Below are 16,629 nucleotides of genomic sequence, written 5' to 3' on the forward strand. Positions count from 1 at the left end.
CTGTTTGCTTTTAGGATGTCTCGCCGCAAGCAAGCTAAACCAAGATCACTCAAAGGTAAGTACTACCCCCCTCCCTTTCCTTCCCCCTTCCCCCTCCCCCGGCCCTCTCGCTGTCTCTCTCTGCCTCCCGTGAACGCCGCGGTGGGCAGCCCCAGCCCCAGCCCCAGCCCCGCTCCGCCGCGCTCCGCGGCTCCCTCCGCGCCCTCTCCGCCGGCGGCACCCCCGAACAAGTAACCGCCCTCGCGGCTAACAACCCCAAAATAAAGATGGGAGGGGGGTGGAGGGGGCTGTGGGGGGGGAGACCCCGACCCGAAACAGCCGGCGCGACCCGGACTCGCCGCGCTGGAAAAGTTGCCGCCGGGAGACGCGGTGACAGCCCGCTGCGGCGGCTCCGCGGCGCGGCCCGGCCCGCCTCCTCCCTCCCTCCCTCCTCCCTCCCTCCGCGGGCGCGGGCAGCACCGCGGGCCGCCCGCCAGCAGCTGTGCTTTTAAAATCAATAATAAAAAAGTTGCGGCTCCCCCGTCCCGTCCTCTGTGTGTGTCCCCGTCCCGTCCCGTCCCCCGCCCCGTCCCCGCGAGGTCCTGTCCCGGCGGGCGAGGGAAGTTTCGGGGCGCGGGGTGGGGGTGGGGCGGGCCGAAGTTCCCCGCGCGGGGCCGGAGTTGGGGCTGTGGAGGAATGTGGCGCCGGCTGTCACGTGAAGCGGCCCCTCGCCGCCGAGGGGGCATGTGTGAGGGGCGGCGGCGGGGCTGCGGGCGAGCACACACACACCGGCGTAAATACATCAATAAGGGGAGCGGGCGGGGGTGGGGGTGCGGGAGTGGGGGGGCGGTACCGAGGGGAGCGCGCCCTCCGGAGCCCCGAGTCGCAGGGACTCGTCCCGGACCCCCCGGAGGAGGCGGGGGGGAGCCCCGGGACCCTGAGGAGGACAAAGGGCGGCTTGTGCGGCTGCGGCGGGGCCGGCAGCGTCCCGGCCCGGGCGCCCCCTCCTCCCCCGCCCCGCGCGGCCTGGCGCGGCCGCCCCCTCCCCGCCGACCCGGCGGGCCCCTCGCCGCCGCCCCTCAGCCCGCCGCGGCGCGGGGTGTCGTTCGTCCGCCCGCCCCCCCCCCCCGTCCCCACCGCCCCCTCTCCGCCTCAGGAGCCGGGAGCCGTTGGCCGCCCCCCGAGGAGCCGGGAGCCGTTGGGCTCGGCGGCCGGGCGGGCAGGGGCCGCTCCCCGCCTGCGAGCGGGGAAGGAGGCTGAGGGTGGCTGTCACCTCAAATAAACATCTCTCTCTGGATGGGCGCGTTCCACCCAGGTTGGTCTGTACATTGCAGTGAAGTTGAATAAAGCCTGGGTTGCGTCAGGTCAGAACATCTATAAGTTGTCTACTTTTTGGGGGGAGTGGGGGCGGGAAGGAGGAGGGGGGGTGAGGGAGGAAGGCCTGCGGAACTGAGGGCAACTTGTGCGGCGCGGGGGGGCGGGTTGTGCCGGGAGCGCGGAGCCCGGCGAGCCCCCGGCCGGGGATGGGATCCTGAGCCGCTTCGTGGCTGACGGCAGGCCTTGTTTTCTTCTCGGCTAGGCTGGCGTGCACCAGGAGTTAAGTGTCTAGAAACCAGCGCAGTTTCATAGTTAGAAAGCAGGAGCGGGGTCTGCTTTTATGGACTTGTATAGGAGGACCTGGCAAAAAACTGCGCTCCCTTCGTTTGAAACAACTCTTTCCAGGAGTTCCCTTTTCAAAGTCTTCCTGTTGACTTTAGTGAGCTTTAGACCAAGCTTTAATTATTTTTTTTCTTTATTTTAAACGCTCCAGATATTTTAAAAGGGAATAAAGGGTGCCTTGAATTTACTGCTTTACCTGCTGCTGCCGTCTGTATCTAGTTTACCGAAGTTTGCGCGGTTCAGTAGTGCTTTTGTTTGGCATCTTGTGAAGAACAAACGAGCCGCTCTTCCCTTACCTTTTAAAAATGATACCACAATGAAAGTTCTGTTGCTTGGGCGCGCACTTATATTCCGAGCTTCCCAGGGAGGATTTATTTACGTGCGCATAAGAGTTTTGGAGCCAGTAGGAGAGCGACCAATTAACCATATTTGCAAAAAGATGCTGGGAAACTTTAACTGAAGGGTAGTCTTAGACCTCCAAGTATTTAAGTGCAAAGGAATAAGCGTTCAGAATTAATTGGGAAATGGAGGAGACTGTTCTCCTGTTAGACATTGGTCATGTTTTTACTCCGGGTTATTTGTTAGTTGCGTTACAGAGAGGAGGTTAGTTTCAAATATCTTCTTCTAAACATCACACTTAATTTAAAACAAAAGATACAGCTTCCATTTTATGTGGAGGTATGGGCTTTGCCTTTCTTATGTATCAGTAGCCTGAGAGTCCCTAAAATGAGAAAACAGCAACATTGTACGATTCAGATGGAGTAGCTTGGATTTGCTGACAATAAACTACTGACTTAAGAAAACCGCTTAATGTTCAGGATAGAGATGACAGAGATTTCTTTACAGTGTCTTATTTACTATTTTTCAACTAAAACCAGGCAGTAAATCAATCATCATCTGTAATTATTGCTTCAGTAATTACCTTTGGGGAGTAGGTTATCATTCTTGGTGGCCTTTGTTCAAATATCTTTTTCATTTTCCTGTTTTATTTTCCTTGAATCATGTCAATTTTTGAGTGGATTAATAGTATTCCGGAAGCAGTCCGATTGTAAGATTTCTGAAGGGGCTAATAATGCGATTTATCTGGGAAGTTGAAAGATGCTTGCACAGACATAGCATTTAAATTCATTGATAAGAGTCTGCCCATCAATTATTACATCTTCGTTTTTAGTGAACAAACAAAAGCTGTAAGTAATGTTGCGAGAAGTTCAGCTGTACCTCCAATGCATCATTTATTTAAATTCCTTATTTCTTAAGTATTACTGATTCAGTCAGTACAAAATATAGTTCTACAGTTTAAAAATAAACAGTATTTTAAATAGCTTCTCTGAAAAACTATTCTTTGAATGTATGTAAATGGGTTATTTAAACTCATGAGTGCTGTTTTACATCGAAATAAAATATGGAGTTACGCATTACATTTCCAATTTGTCATGTACTTAGCAACCCTTTCTGGGAGGAAGATATAAGAGATATTTTTGATATGTCTGTCACTTTTGATAACTTAATTTGAAACTTATATCTTAGGGGAATACTGATACAAGGCAGGTAAATACATTAAAACAAAATGACAATTGAGTTTTTTATATTGAATGCATGAAACTAATGTTCATCTGAAATGGTGGGTGTTAAGAACTTTGCTAATGACTAAATTTCTTCTATTTCTTGAAAATACACTTTTTTGTATTACCCTGGTTTCTGTTTACATTCCTTTTCTATCTCTTCCCCCCCCCCCCTTTTTTTTTTCCTGTTTTGGTTTCTTTCCAACTTTGGTCTGACTGTCCCCCAGCTCTTGGTGAGGATTGCATCTCAGGTTTGGATCTAGGAAAGAAAAAAGGCATGGCTAACATTAGATAAGCCCCTTTACAATTTAAGAATAGTAAAAACATCTTTCCAAGCAAAAATAAGATTTTCTGGGAAAAGCACTGTCTCTTACAAATATATTACAGGGTTGTGGCAAAAAAAAAAGTCTCCAAAGGAGACTAAATTATTTAACTTCCCAAAAAACTGTAATTTGAACATCTTATTTCACTTTAGGAAGGAGGAATTAAAGTTCAATTGCAGGTTCTTCTAGGCAGAGGAAGGATCAGTTGCATCAAATTCATCGGTCCTGACCTATATTTCATTCTACTGATTAATTTATCCCATTTCCTTGGCTAGTTTCTGAAAAAAAAAATCTATTAGGTATCATTGACCTGATCAAAATCACCTAATGCATTTGGTGGGGGAGGGAGGATAGCGGGAGAAAAGCAGGTGGGGAAAGATAAGTCAGAGATATGATACTCACATAGAAGCCCCGAAAGAGCCACTGTGCAAATGAAGGGTATTGAAAAACAGCAATTGGTATGACTCCTTAAACTCCTAACACCTAAGGGCAATGCCATTCCCTAAGTAAAACCACGCTGGAGACCCCCTGAGATGAGAAAGCAAGGGCGGGGGAGAGAGCAGCGCGCTTGTATCGTGTTTAACTTGGCCATTTGAACGGTGAACCTTTTTTTGTGACTTGGCGTGCTTTGTAGGTATCACACTTAGGTTACTGACCGCCTCCCCCCTCCCTCCCCATGCTGGTTTATGGGGTTTTAGTTTTGGGAGGGCTTGAGGTTTTTCTTCTGCCCTTACTACCGGCTTTTGATGAGAAACTTTGTTTAAAAACAGTTACAAAAATATAGTCACTTGCAAAGAAAACCTGATATTCTTTATACAAACCTGAATGAAAATGTAGTCCTATTAAATGTTAAACCTGGGTTTCTCTAAGCTAAAGCCAGGTAGTATTCATTGTGCTAAAGTCATCCGTGAAAAATCACTGAAATTCTAGGCGTTAGATAAGCCATCACAAGGAAACCAGCACTGCCCCACACATTTAAAAGAAGCGCTGATCTCTGGAAGTGATTTCTTTTTGAAAAAAATATAAAAATACTTTGTTATTACTTCAAAGTAAATTTTTTCTCATTGTAATTTTGTATCCCACATTTGACTGCAGAAGTAAAATTACTGAATGGTTAGTTCCTAGAAAGATGAGAAGGAAAAATTTATCAGCTGTATTTTACATATCTATGTTCTGCTTAAAGAAGGCTTGTATCTTGAAATATTTTGGCAAGCCCAGAGTGTCTCTTAAAGTTGTTCCCTCTTTTTGAGGAAACCTAGGTACTCTTTCCATCCTGACTGAATTTACAACTGCAACTCAATTCATGCAGAGTGTTGGTGAACTAAGTAAATGTACCTGTGTTTTAATGTGACTTGTTTTTTTCATCATATATTCGAAGCAAAAGGATGTTTTTCGTACAGAGGTGCAGGTGGTGTTGTGTAGTACCAAGGAAGGTAGAACAGTAGTGCATTAAAACAAAAATCTTATTTAATAGCAGCAATAGTTCAGAGAGAATCTGACATTCGGATCCCCTTCAAATGGTAGGCTTTACTGTGTATCTGTCAACTATTTGAATGTTTATTCTCAGCCTCAACCCTCCCCGGCTTCCAAATTGCATGGACTAGACTCGAAAGTCATTAGATTGTCTGCTGATTAGACTATAATCAATCCAACATAAACAAAAACAGCAATTAGTATTGGCATGGTTTCTGTGAACTTGACTTAGAGTTTCAGCATTGCCGGTCCAAAGAACTTTTTCTGAACGGGCCGTTTTCAGGAACTATGTTATTTTGGCATCATCATTTTATAGGGAGGGAACAAAAAATTCATAAGATTCCATTTGGCCTGAAAAGCAAAAACATCTGTTTGATGCATGAGTGGATTGCTGGCTTCTATTTGGCCATCCAAAAAAGGGCAAAAATTAAGATATCGAACATGAAAGAGTACATGAAAAAACAAATTACAAAGAGGATTTAAGATTAGCATCTTTTTATAATACAGGCTATTTATAGTGTTCTCTTTTTGACTTGCAAAAGCAAGCCCCAGCTCCTTTATATATTAAGAAAATCTGTAACAACAAAACCATTCCTAACCTGTAGTAATACTCATTGACTTTGGCAACGCCTAGCGGTATCGATGGTCTTGATTAGCTGAAGGGTTACAATAATGCTACCCAGTCGTTTTTGGGGCCAGCGTGAGTTCTATCGACCATCACCATCTACTTCTTAGGAGCAGGTACTATTAGGAGTGAACATGTAAACAGCTGCATCTAAACAGCTACCGGTTGTACTGCTGCTAGTTCCCATAAAGGTGAAATCTTGTGGCAAAGGCAATCTTAAGAGGCTTAAAAATGCTGCAGGTTTGGTTTGGTTTGATTTTTGTTTTCCTGAGTTGATATTAACTTGTGTAAGAAGGGAAGCTGTCAGTATGGAGGCACTTATCTGACATGTGTAGGGTAACGTTACCCGCCATGATCTAAGATGTCTTGAAAGGCTTTATGTTGCTCTGTAATTCATTAAGTCTAATTTACAACTACTTTAGTAGCTCTCATTTCTTTGTTCTGAAGCACGATTCGGTATTTTGAAACTTGTGCATTTTGGAAAAAAGCCTTCCTTTTGAATATTTGTACATGAGGAAAGGATGTAGAAGAACTGTTAACATTGTATGTAGATCATTTGGATTCAGTGTTTTTTCTGTGTAAAACACTGAAAATAAGATACTTGGAATTGTTTTTTTAGATTGATTAAAATACAGTATAAATGCTGATACCTTAAGACAGATCCCTTAGCATCTCTTTCCAGCTGTATTTTACAGCTTCCATTGGGAAGCTGTAGGGCTACCTGAGCTCAAAATCAGCCCCACCTGGGGGTGGGGAAAAGTGCTATTTCACTTATATCAGAACTGTGGCGTATTATGTATATTTTTCCCTAAAGGGACAACATACAGATCTACAAAGAATTGGGCTTGTTTTGTTTGGTGCTGTGAAAACGTACATGTTTGTTTTCAAATATATTTTGCAGTGTGTTACTACAAAGCATTAAAGTTTTTCAGCTGCACTCTTTTACAAAAGTCAGATAGCACAAAAGCAGCTTTTTAAATACTTCTAAATCATAATGAAACAGTTGGCATAGGATTCTGACAAAAGATGAACATGCAAAAACCAAAAGAGGTGGTGAGGTTTGTTTTTTGTCTTAACTTTAATTTTAGACAACTTGGGTTCTATTTCACCTCAAGTGTGAGTAATTATGCTAGTTTAGCAATTATTAGAGATGAAAGAAATTCTGTTAGATATGAGTCTCCTAAACTTCAGTAGCTTTAGTTTTAGCCAGGATAATGATCAAGGAGTAGTTAGCCATATGCCTAGGGACTACGCTGTAGCAAAAAAGATAGGGCTGATCTTGGGGGTATCCTTATTACAACATGTTATAATTAACATTTTCATTCAGCCCTCCTACTTTCCAGAAAAATATGCTTTACCTTCTGTGCGCACATTAGTAAGACTGCACAAAATTGCCCTCTTCCAATGGGTTTTTGAACCAGGACCATTGTCCTCAGTATTTAGTCTTAGTTAATACTGGTCACTTTTTTTTTCCCCACTTCACATTCCTTTAGTTTCAAACACTTTTTTCCCCTCTATACTGCATAATTATTGAGAAGAAGATGTAGAGGATTTTTTTTCCCCACTCCTTTTTCAGGATTTAGTCCAAGTTATCCATGTTCTTCTGGTGTGTGCACATTTGAGACTTTTAGATTCTCCTTCAGCTAGAGTGATGTTGTGCATGCTATACTGCAACTTTTCTTTGTATGGTTCAATCCATATAATGTGTATTCAGAAGGGTTGTTACTTACTAATTCTGCACAATTAATGCCCAGGGAAATTTTAGATTTTTGGGGGGATGTGTCTTCATTGTGTTTTTTTTCCCGTTCTTTTTTTTATCATGGGAGTGGGACAGAGGGGTGTTTTTTGAGTAAGTGATTCATCTAATACTTTCACTTTTAAATATAGGTGCAATTAGGTGTAACTTTTTAAGGTTAGGATTCTTAGTCCTTCAAGATTCCTTAAAGTCATTTATGTATCTATTCATATAGTGACTTCCCCACCCTCCTTTCTTCTTTTTTTAATGTGATAGGGGCTTACTATGGCTCTTTAAAGTATCAGTAACTAGTTAGCCTTCTCACAAATTTGAAACAATCCTGGTCATTAGTTAATCAGCCTCTGGGCTGAAGCAGAACACCTTTTTGCCCTGAGGACGAATGGTATTGGTGTTTTCCCTCCTTTCCAAACCCCATTTTTGGAGAGTTTATTCCCATGTCAGGCAATAACCTGGAAGAGGAATTTTGTCCTTACCAAACAGGAAGTTCAAAATCTCTCTCCTAGTTTCTCATACAGATGCTGTGTTACACACGAGTGTGGAAAAGCTAGAGCACTTTTAAGTCTAAACGTCCTCGGTAACTGCACAATAGATGGCTTTTGAATACAGTCCCTGAAACTTGTGCCCTTACTATTATTAGGTTGTGTCTTGCCAGGAAAATATATTTCAAACAATGCATTCCATGATAATTGATTTTTTAGTTTTAACTTTGTTTTTCATTTCTTTTGGTAACCTATCAAGTTCAGCTTCCATTATTGACTCATTAACTTCTTGAAAGGAACTTTAAAAACAAAAATAAAATACCTGCTGTGTTGCTGGACTGGATGATGTGATGTAGTGAGGCAGTGTCCTTGGGAAGACTAGGCTATGCTTTGATCAACAAAACTTTCTCTGGCACTGAATTATGATGGCTGTTTTGTTTTGGTTTGGTTTTTTTTCCAGAGTCAAGTGAATTTCTAACTTTGATAGTGGCAGTAGGAAGGAGGAGGGGGTGGGGAAGTTAATTATTTTCCACCTCCAAAGAATACAATTGCAAGGAAGGAACTTTCTGATTCACTGGTTCCAGGACAACAGGATGTCAAGATCCATGCCTGATGTAACATTTTCACTCTGAAGATGGGAGGAGGAAATAGGTTGCTATTGGTCTGTGCATGCAGCCTCTGGGAAGGGATCGTGTTACGTGAGTTATAAAGAGCTAGAGCATAGGAAAACATTTGGTCTGTGATTTCTGGTGAATCTGTTGAGCAGAAGACTTGCTCGCCAGATACAAATGTAACTCAGTGAAGAAAGGTCAGAAAGCTCTAAGGCTAGGTCCGGAAAAAAGGGCTTGCATGCTGCAAGATGCTAGTACTGCAGTGCTTAATTTACAGGTGCCTGGTTGCCTAGTGGAATAGTCATCTTGCACCAGGCATTTGGATTCTTTATAGAATTCCATAGGTATTGTATATATTCCATAGGTTTAGGAGTTTATGAATGTTTTTGAGTAGGAGCTACCTTAAGGAGACAGTAGGAAAAACCTGGAAGGAATAGTGAATCTTATCTCCTTCCCCGTTCTAGGTGTGGGTGTCTTAGTGCAGTAGGGTATCTCACAGCAGTCATGTAACTGATCCAGCCTTTTGGAGATAGGGAACAGGTTGAAGGAATTGAGGGGTTGTGCTGCTGCTCTTCCTCTCCCCTTTACTGAAGAGGGAAAGTTATTTGCTCTGCTAGGATGTGAGAGGCGGGTGTTCTGTTCTGTGCTTTGTCTAAGAGTGTTTGAATCTGTATCTCACAGGGAGTACATCAGTCATTACACAGCAGCATATTGTGCTATGAGTGTGAGTTGCCCTTTTATTTTTGTCAATTATGTTTCCCTTTTCAAAAGTGTAATTAAGTATTTGTTGGACAAGAGGGTGAGAAAGAGCACTCATACACAAGACTCATGGCTCTAATGGCTTGAGTACCAATGAAGAAAGAGGAGACCTGGGTCCTGGTCTGCCAAGTACTTACTGCAGTATTACTTCTGATGGACTATTTCAGTGAAACAATAACTGGGCTCCATGTGTCCCACTTCCCATGTGGATGCCCTCACCACAAGGCTAAGGTGTCATGCTAATTCTCCTTCTTTCCAGTTCACTGACTGTTGTAGATGAGGTATGGCAGCTTCAACAGCAATGAATGAGTGCACCTCAAGTCTGAGGGTAAGTGCTCTTTCTTAGGAAGCTCATGACGTGACTACAAATCCTTCTGATAGAGAAGAAAGTTGTGCTGGTGCCACCCACATCCTGGGTGAGTGATCTAACCAGTGGGTGTGGGCAAGAGGGGGAAAGGAAGAGGTATTTCAACCCGCACATTTTCTGCTATTATCTTGTAGCAACCAGGGAACTGTATGTAAATTCTGAAGAACCAGCCCATAAGACTGTGTCCAAAGCCAGGGAAGGCAGGAGAATATTTAATCTTCCACTAGCCAGCTGCGGTGGGGCTTTGGTTTGATTTCAGCGTTGAGCTGCACAGCACTGAGAAAGCCTGGATGATAAAACCGTAGGTACTGCCTGCCCTGAGTGGCATCTGAGCAGAACTGGCAATTTAGAGGCAACATCTTCTCACTAGTTTTGGGGCTTCTAAGCTCCTTTGTGGATATAGACCAGAGTGCTGTTCTACATGATAGAAAGTCATCTAGAACAGAGCAGAGAGTTTGAGGGATCAAAAAGAAACTTATAAAACCCTGGTCCACAATAGATGGAGATCTCTGGTAAATCAGGGGTAATCTCAGTTGAAAGGAGGTGGGTTTTTTGACTCAGATGAATGTATATCTTTAGGTAATAGAGCTAAAGCATGCAGCTGTATTTTGTTTTGCTGTTGGAATGCTATTAGACAACCCAAACTCCTCAATTTAAGTGCCTCATTTTAAGCACATAAATAAATGACTTAACTTTCAAAGGCAATGATCATCTACAGTAACCTTTACTGTAGGTCCTCATAGCCCTTCCTTACATCACCTGCCCTCAGACTTGTGTAATGTTGGTTACTTTGAGGTTCTGTGATCCATGTGTCAGTTTGATTCAAATTGCTCTCTTGCTGAGTTTAGGCTTTTGTAGACATTGTTTAATGAATTTTCTCTCTTCTAAGCACAGATGAAAATAGAGGTCTGTAGAGTACCAGAAATTCTTGGTTATGTCCCTCTGAGCTTCAGTATACAGAGAGGAGTCACTCCAAAAGCATTTTTGCTAAGTATTGGGTTTGGTAATTAGGCTTAAAATTTATCTTAGCCTCCTAACTTCTGTCTTTCCTCAAAATGGACTCGATGCCCACAGTCACATTGTCAGTAAAGGAGGTGGAGTACTCAGTTTAAGACAGGCAGGGCAGCTGAAAGTCCTCAACCTGGTACTAAGAGTTGACTCTCAGAGAGATTCCCTCTTGCTTTGCTAATTCTCACTATGGTCCTCAATTTGACTCGGAGATCCATTATAATCTGTTACATTGCATGATAGAGAGTCTTAGGGATGTCTGGAATTTACTTGAGGTTTATAAAAAGCTTTAAGGTTCTTTGGAGAAAAGTACTTTTCAAAATCTATCATACCATTATTAGTTTACTTTAAACAATAAAAATATGAGTATATGTAGATGTGGCTTAATCTTGTTAAAAGATGTATGATTAGGGAGGCAAAGTTAGCATTCTGGGCAGGATTAATTAATTTACTACCTCAACTATGCAGAAAAAGGTATCCCCCCTCCCCGTAGCTTTGGGGAGGTTTCTGTAGAATTCTCCTTCTGCTGCAGGAAAGAGCATCTTCTGCCTTTTCTGCACACAATGTTATGTAAAACTGGATGTCTTTAGGCTGTCACATTTGGATACCGTCATCCTTGAGATCAAGGGTTGGAAGAATATCCAAAGGATTTCTTAAGCACTTAAGTATATTTATTACTTTTATGTTTATGTGCTGCCTAGGAAAATACTTTATTTTAGCATAAGAATAATATTTTCCAACCACTGCAGTCTAATTGGGAACTCCTAATTCAGTCTTTCTACAAGAACATTAGGGGAAAAAAACCCAAGCTCAGTGTTGGGATAGACTAAAGAGAGGAGTAAAAAATATGAATGCTGTGAGGGGCTTTGTCTTCTGGAAATAACAAAGGCAAGAAGAAAAATGCTTTATATAAGAGGAATCTTTTAAGGAAAATAATAATTTCCAATATCAAGAGAACACTGTTACAATGCTGGGGAGGTAGAAATAGGAAAAGGAGTGTGTCACAGCACAAAGGAAAACAAATCAGAAATACAAACATTCATGCATATGATTAATTGGATTTTTGTACAGTTGTGGCTACACACAGAACTAATTTTCAGTAGAGTTCTGGAATGTAGATATTTGAAATGTTAATATGCAAATGTATTTCTTTTTCTGACTCTTCTCACACTGAAGTCATTGGGTGCATATACACATTTGGGAGTCAAAATGGTAGTTGGGTTTCTGGCTAGGAGCTGATAGACGTGTATCGGTACTAGGTGAAGCTGTTCAGAAAACAGTAATTTCTTAGTAGTTCTGAACCTTGATGAATGCCAGTTATCTTAAAGGACATTATGAAGCAGTCTGAAATGGTTGTTGACTTCCAGGAGTCACCCCCTGAATTGCTGCTTGCATGTGTGTCATAGACAGGTGTGAAATCCTGCGCTTGCGTGTGTTGGCCAGAAGAGTTTAAAAGGTGAGTCTTAGAGCACCAGTGATACCTAGGGAGAGAAGAAAGTGGAGGCAGGTGTAGCCCTAGCAGGTGGTGCATTGACATGTGATTCTGCATTTCATACTACTCTTGTAACTTCTTTAATTTCAGTTTTGTATTTTGACTGAACCCTGATGGAGATGTATTTCCACAGCACGTTATTGTGAAGTGTGAAACATCTTCAAAATCCATTGACTTTAATAGAGTTAGAGGATACTCAGCACCTCCTGTAACTGTCTCTTAAATTTGCTTTCTGCTATGTGATTAATCTGTCTAATCATACTTAATATCTACCTGTAGATGATGGCAGTATGAATGCCCTCTTGGTTTTTATGTGGCTGTGAGGAGGAGGGAAAAGAAAAGTAGAGAGATACTTCCAGAAATTACAGTCATTTGTAGGTACTGAAATAATGGCACACACGTTTTATTTCTGTTCTGTCTGGGTAACTCGGTAAATTGTGTATTGATTATGCTAATACAGCTAGTGTCTCTATTACTTGTCTGCAGAAATTATTCAAACATGTAGATTGAAGATGCACTTGGCAAAGTTACTATCCTAAGAAAAGGCTTTTGTGCAAAGATGGCTTTAAATTGAATTACTAATCATATGCTAATGGAAATTTATAGATTAAGTATTGAATTATAGGAAATGCAAAGTGCAGGTTAAAAATACATATTCTAAACTTCCTATCCTGACAGTCTTAGTTGCTATATTAGGTTTATTTTCACATCTCTCAAGGAATATGTTTTAGGAAGGAATAAATCAATAGCAATCTATTTTTATAGTTTATTTTGGGGTATGTGGCTTCTCCTGCTTTGTTTAACAAGCCGAAAAAAGGCTCAGGCATTTGGGGCAGTTTTCTTTTTTTTTTTCTTTTTAAAAATTTATTAACCCACCTAGACTAGAAGAAAATAGACTTTTTTCAATTATCTTTTGCTTTTATTTTATTATGGTTTGTAATAGCTCAGAAGCCATAAATCTTAGCCAGAGTTCTCCAAAAGGCTTCCCTTTCAGTGAAAATGTCCTTTTTCACATTTCTAATTTTATCCATTTCTTTTCCATACAAGGTTTTTCCCAGACATCAACCAGAAATGACTTGTGCTCTTCCTTAGGGTGCTAAATCTACAGATTAACTTTTCAGTGAAGGGGAATCCTGGTTAGTCAGTGGAATATGAATGAGATTTTGCAAGCTAGAAAATCTGTGTATATTTTGTACTAACTTTATAAAATAATCTCTCTCCTTTATAGGCTAACCATGTGTCCCATGAAGAGACTCTTAAGCAAGAGGGGTGAAATCCTCATTGATCAGCAGGTGTTGCTGTAGAGCAGTCAGGAGATTAATTCTGTTTTTAGGACCTCTGTATCAAAATTCCCACAGGTTTACCTCATTGGCTGTCCATGATGGTACTACTTGATTTGTTGGTTGTTCCAGTTTTTGTTTGTTTGTTTGTTTGGGTTTTTTGTTTGTTTGGGTTTTTTTTGTTTAAAAAGGAATAGTTGGTCTTAATGTTGACATTCAACAGCCTAAGCATGAGAGGTGCTCTGAACTGAAACCAGAGTTTGTCTTGGACACTGACTGTACCAAAGCTGAAATGTCCTAACCTTTCACATAGATTCAGCTTCAGTTTAGAGATATGGTTTTTGCAGTAAAATTTTAAAAGCTGGTATCTGTCCAACCCACAAGCTTTTATAATAGGAGGTAGAACTGACATGCTGGAATTCTGTTTTCCCTTACTGAGATTTTTTTTTTTTTTTTAATTGCTCTCAAGAAGTGTGGTGCCACAGTTGTTGTGGTGGTCTGGTCTTTTTCTGAAATTTTATTATTCAGGGTTCCTGTTTGTTTTGGTTTTTGAAAGTTGCACTGAGAAAACATGTAGTAGGGCCTTGATGGTTTGTTATTTTAAGGAACAGATAAGTCAATTGAGAAATATTTCTACAGCTAACAAAGCAGGTGACCTGTGGTCATAAACGCATGATTGTAGGGAGAAGGAATATTGTTGCTTTCATGACAACGTTATTTCAAATGTATCTAGAAGCGCTGTTCAGCAGTAACATCACCTATTCATAGTCTGGATTCATAAGCTATTGTTCTGGTTTCCTGAGGCCTCTCCTTTTACTAGTATTCTATGACTTTGTTACCTAGAATTTAGCTTAGATTATGCTAGGATGTGGTATATGCTGTAATGAAGAGGACATCTGTATGTACAATTACAGTCCTAGAGTACTGGTAATTTTGACGTTTGCATTAATAATAGTGCATACATGATACTGTTTTATCTGCATACCATCCTTATGGCTTTTTTTAGTTACATTTCATGCTAGTGCTAGAGAAATGTTTTTGGTTAGCAAAATTTAAAGCATCTCTCTATGTAGGTTCTATTTAAAGTTGCCTTCCTCTCCTGAAAGAAAATGGTATAGTATTTAAGGGAAGTTAATGTTGGCTGCATGTCACACTACCTTTCGTAGTCAGGTGAGTTTAACAGTGGCCTAAGAGCTGAAATAACTCTGAAGTTTTCAGAATCTGATTGTGGAAAGGCATAAAGTGCTAATCAAGAGTTTACCTGATGCCACCAGCTGTAGCTAACTTAATGTAACAAATACCCATGCTAGTTGGAGGAATGACCTAACGTCTTGCAAAGGAAAATGAGATGCTATTTTGTAGTTGATTTGTGCTAATGCTAAGATTTCCCTAACTCTGTGGGTTTTGTGGGCTAGTTTTCTTAATCCTTTTACCATATTTCCCCCTAAATGTGGTTTTAATTTAATTTTCCTGACAAATATGTCACTCGTGTTGAATATTATTAGCAAGTCTTTGTGCCGTGGCCTGTTGTGACCTACTTGGTTCTTTTGTGACTGAGAATTCTTCAAGGGCTTGATCAATGGTTTAGAAAGATGCTAACCGGAAAGTTAACCTGCTCTGATACTGGTTTCCTTTTTTTAGTGTAATAAAGACATAGTGGTCAGCTGTTGTTGAAAGCAAACCTCAGCGCTCTCAGAATTTTCAGATCCCTAGAGTTAACAGGGAAGTTTTAAGCGTTTGGTTTCACAAGACATACACTGTCATGTTTTCACATTACAAAATTGCATACCTGAAAACCATTTGCTGGGCAGTATCTATGTTTCTTTTTTTCATTTTAAGATGTAAAAATGTTTGATGTACCTCTCAGTCAGCACTGCGAAGCTGAGCACATTTCAGTGTGCAGTCAATTCTAACTAGCAGTGAGAGATTTGGGTACTGCAGCTGGTGGCAGTAGACAGGCAGTACTGAACAGCAGAAAAGATGAACTCATGCGTTTTGGTTTGCATAGGCTTACAAGTGGAGATCTGCTTCAAACAAGCAGATCTTGTTTACTTCTTAGCGGGTAGCTGCTATTTTAAAGTTTCCCACTTGAGAATCAGTGCTTGAAAAGTTCACGTTTGGCCATCTCAATTCCATCTTGAAACTTAAAAAATGGTAGCATTTTTAAACTGCCTTTCTGGACTGAATTGCGACATGTATCGTGGTTGAGGATTTCTCTGGTAGATAACAGATATGTCTGCAATCCTTAGTAAGGTTTATCAGTAGGTACTGATGACCAAGGTGAGTTTCCTCTTGAGGGATGGAACAGTGGACTCATTTTTCAATATTAGAGCTTGTTCTTCAGAACATTTTTTGGAAATAGATCAACAGCTGATGGTGGGCATGGACAGGGTCAGGTTGGGCTGCTGCAGAGGTTTCACTGGGGGCTTTAAGGGGGTCACAAAAGGTGGTGTTTGTTTTGGTTTTCTTTCTTAAACTGTATACTAGTTGTATTCATTATTTTCTTGCTTTACTAACGAGTTTTACTGATCTGTGCTGCCCTAGTGAAAAATCTTTCTATTTAGCTTAGTTTGTGTTTGACCATGTGTTCCCTGAAACTCAGATTTTCATGAGCTTTTCCCATTGCTTTCTTTGTCTGACCAGTTTCCTTTGGCTGTGAGGACTGCTGGGATGACTGCTTCAGCATAACAAAGAAAATCATACAGTCTTATCACAGCTGAAGTACTGGTAACTTCATGTCAGCAAAATATAAGTTCAGCTGAAACAGTCAGCTCATAAAATTGTATTTTGTGAAATACTTGACTTACTCCAGGGCTGGGGTAACTATCAGATCTCTGTTGATGAGAGTGCTTACTAGCCACAGCTCTGGGACAGAGATAGAGATTGTTTAGAGTTTTCCAGAGATTGTACTTGACTCTTACTAATATATGCACTGTGTTTCAAGTTTCTGGTGTCCTAAGAGTGTCCTTATGAAAACTGGTGTTTTTTTTCTAGAAACTCAGATTCTAGAAACAACCAGTTGTATGAAGCCTTGGGGTTGGCGGAGGAGGAAAAGAGGTACCTGTGGAGTGTGTATATGTATCTCTTCTTTTGAATATATGTCTAGATTTATATGTGACCCTAAGTGTTGCACTCTCTTGTCCCAAGAACCAGGAAAAGTACCCCAAATCTTTGGGTTTTAACCCAGTTGCATGATTATTTTTTTGAGGTCTGAATTCTTGGGAGTAGAAATGCTGCAGAAGTGCAGTCTTTCCCC

General features: G+C 41.2%; 1 protein-coding gene across 6 annotated transcripts in view; it reads left to right on the forward strand.

Annotated features, from left to right (window-relative positions):
* Positions 1-16,629, forward strand: part of ZNF521 (zinc finger protein 521) — a 232,744-nt gene that overhangs the window by 1,592 nt on the left and 214,523 nt on the right. For 2 of the 6 annotated variants that reach the window (XM_074820533.1, XM_074820546.1), the window contains one exon: positions 1-55. This exon ends at the window's left edge or, in 1 of these variants, runs on beyond it. The exons of 1 other annotated variant lie outside the window; for it this stretch is intronic. In XM_074820533.1, the coding sequence (XP_074676634.1) occupies positions 1-55 (55 nt within the window). Of the gene's footprint in view, positions 56-16,367; positions 16,431-16,629 lie in introns of all 6 variants that reach the window. 3 more of the 6 variants (XM_074820525.1, XM_074820539.1, XM_074820553.1) reach the window with 3 other exon arrangements.

The sequence above is a fragment of the Strix aluco genome, chromosome 1 (genome assembly GCF_031877795.1).
Source record: "Strix aluco isolate bStrAlu1 chromosome 1, bStrAlu1.hap1, whole genome shotgun sequence".
Taxonomy (NCBI): Eukaryota; Metazoa; Chordata; class Aves; order Strigiformes; family Strigidae; genus Strix; species Strix aluco.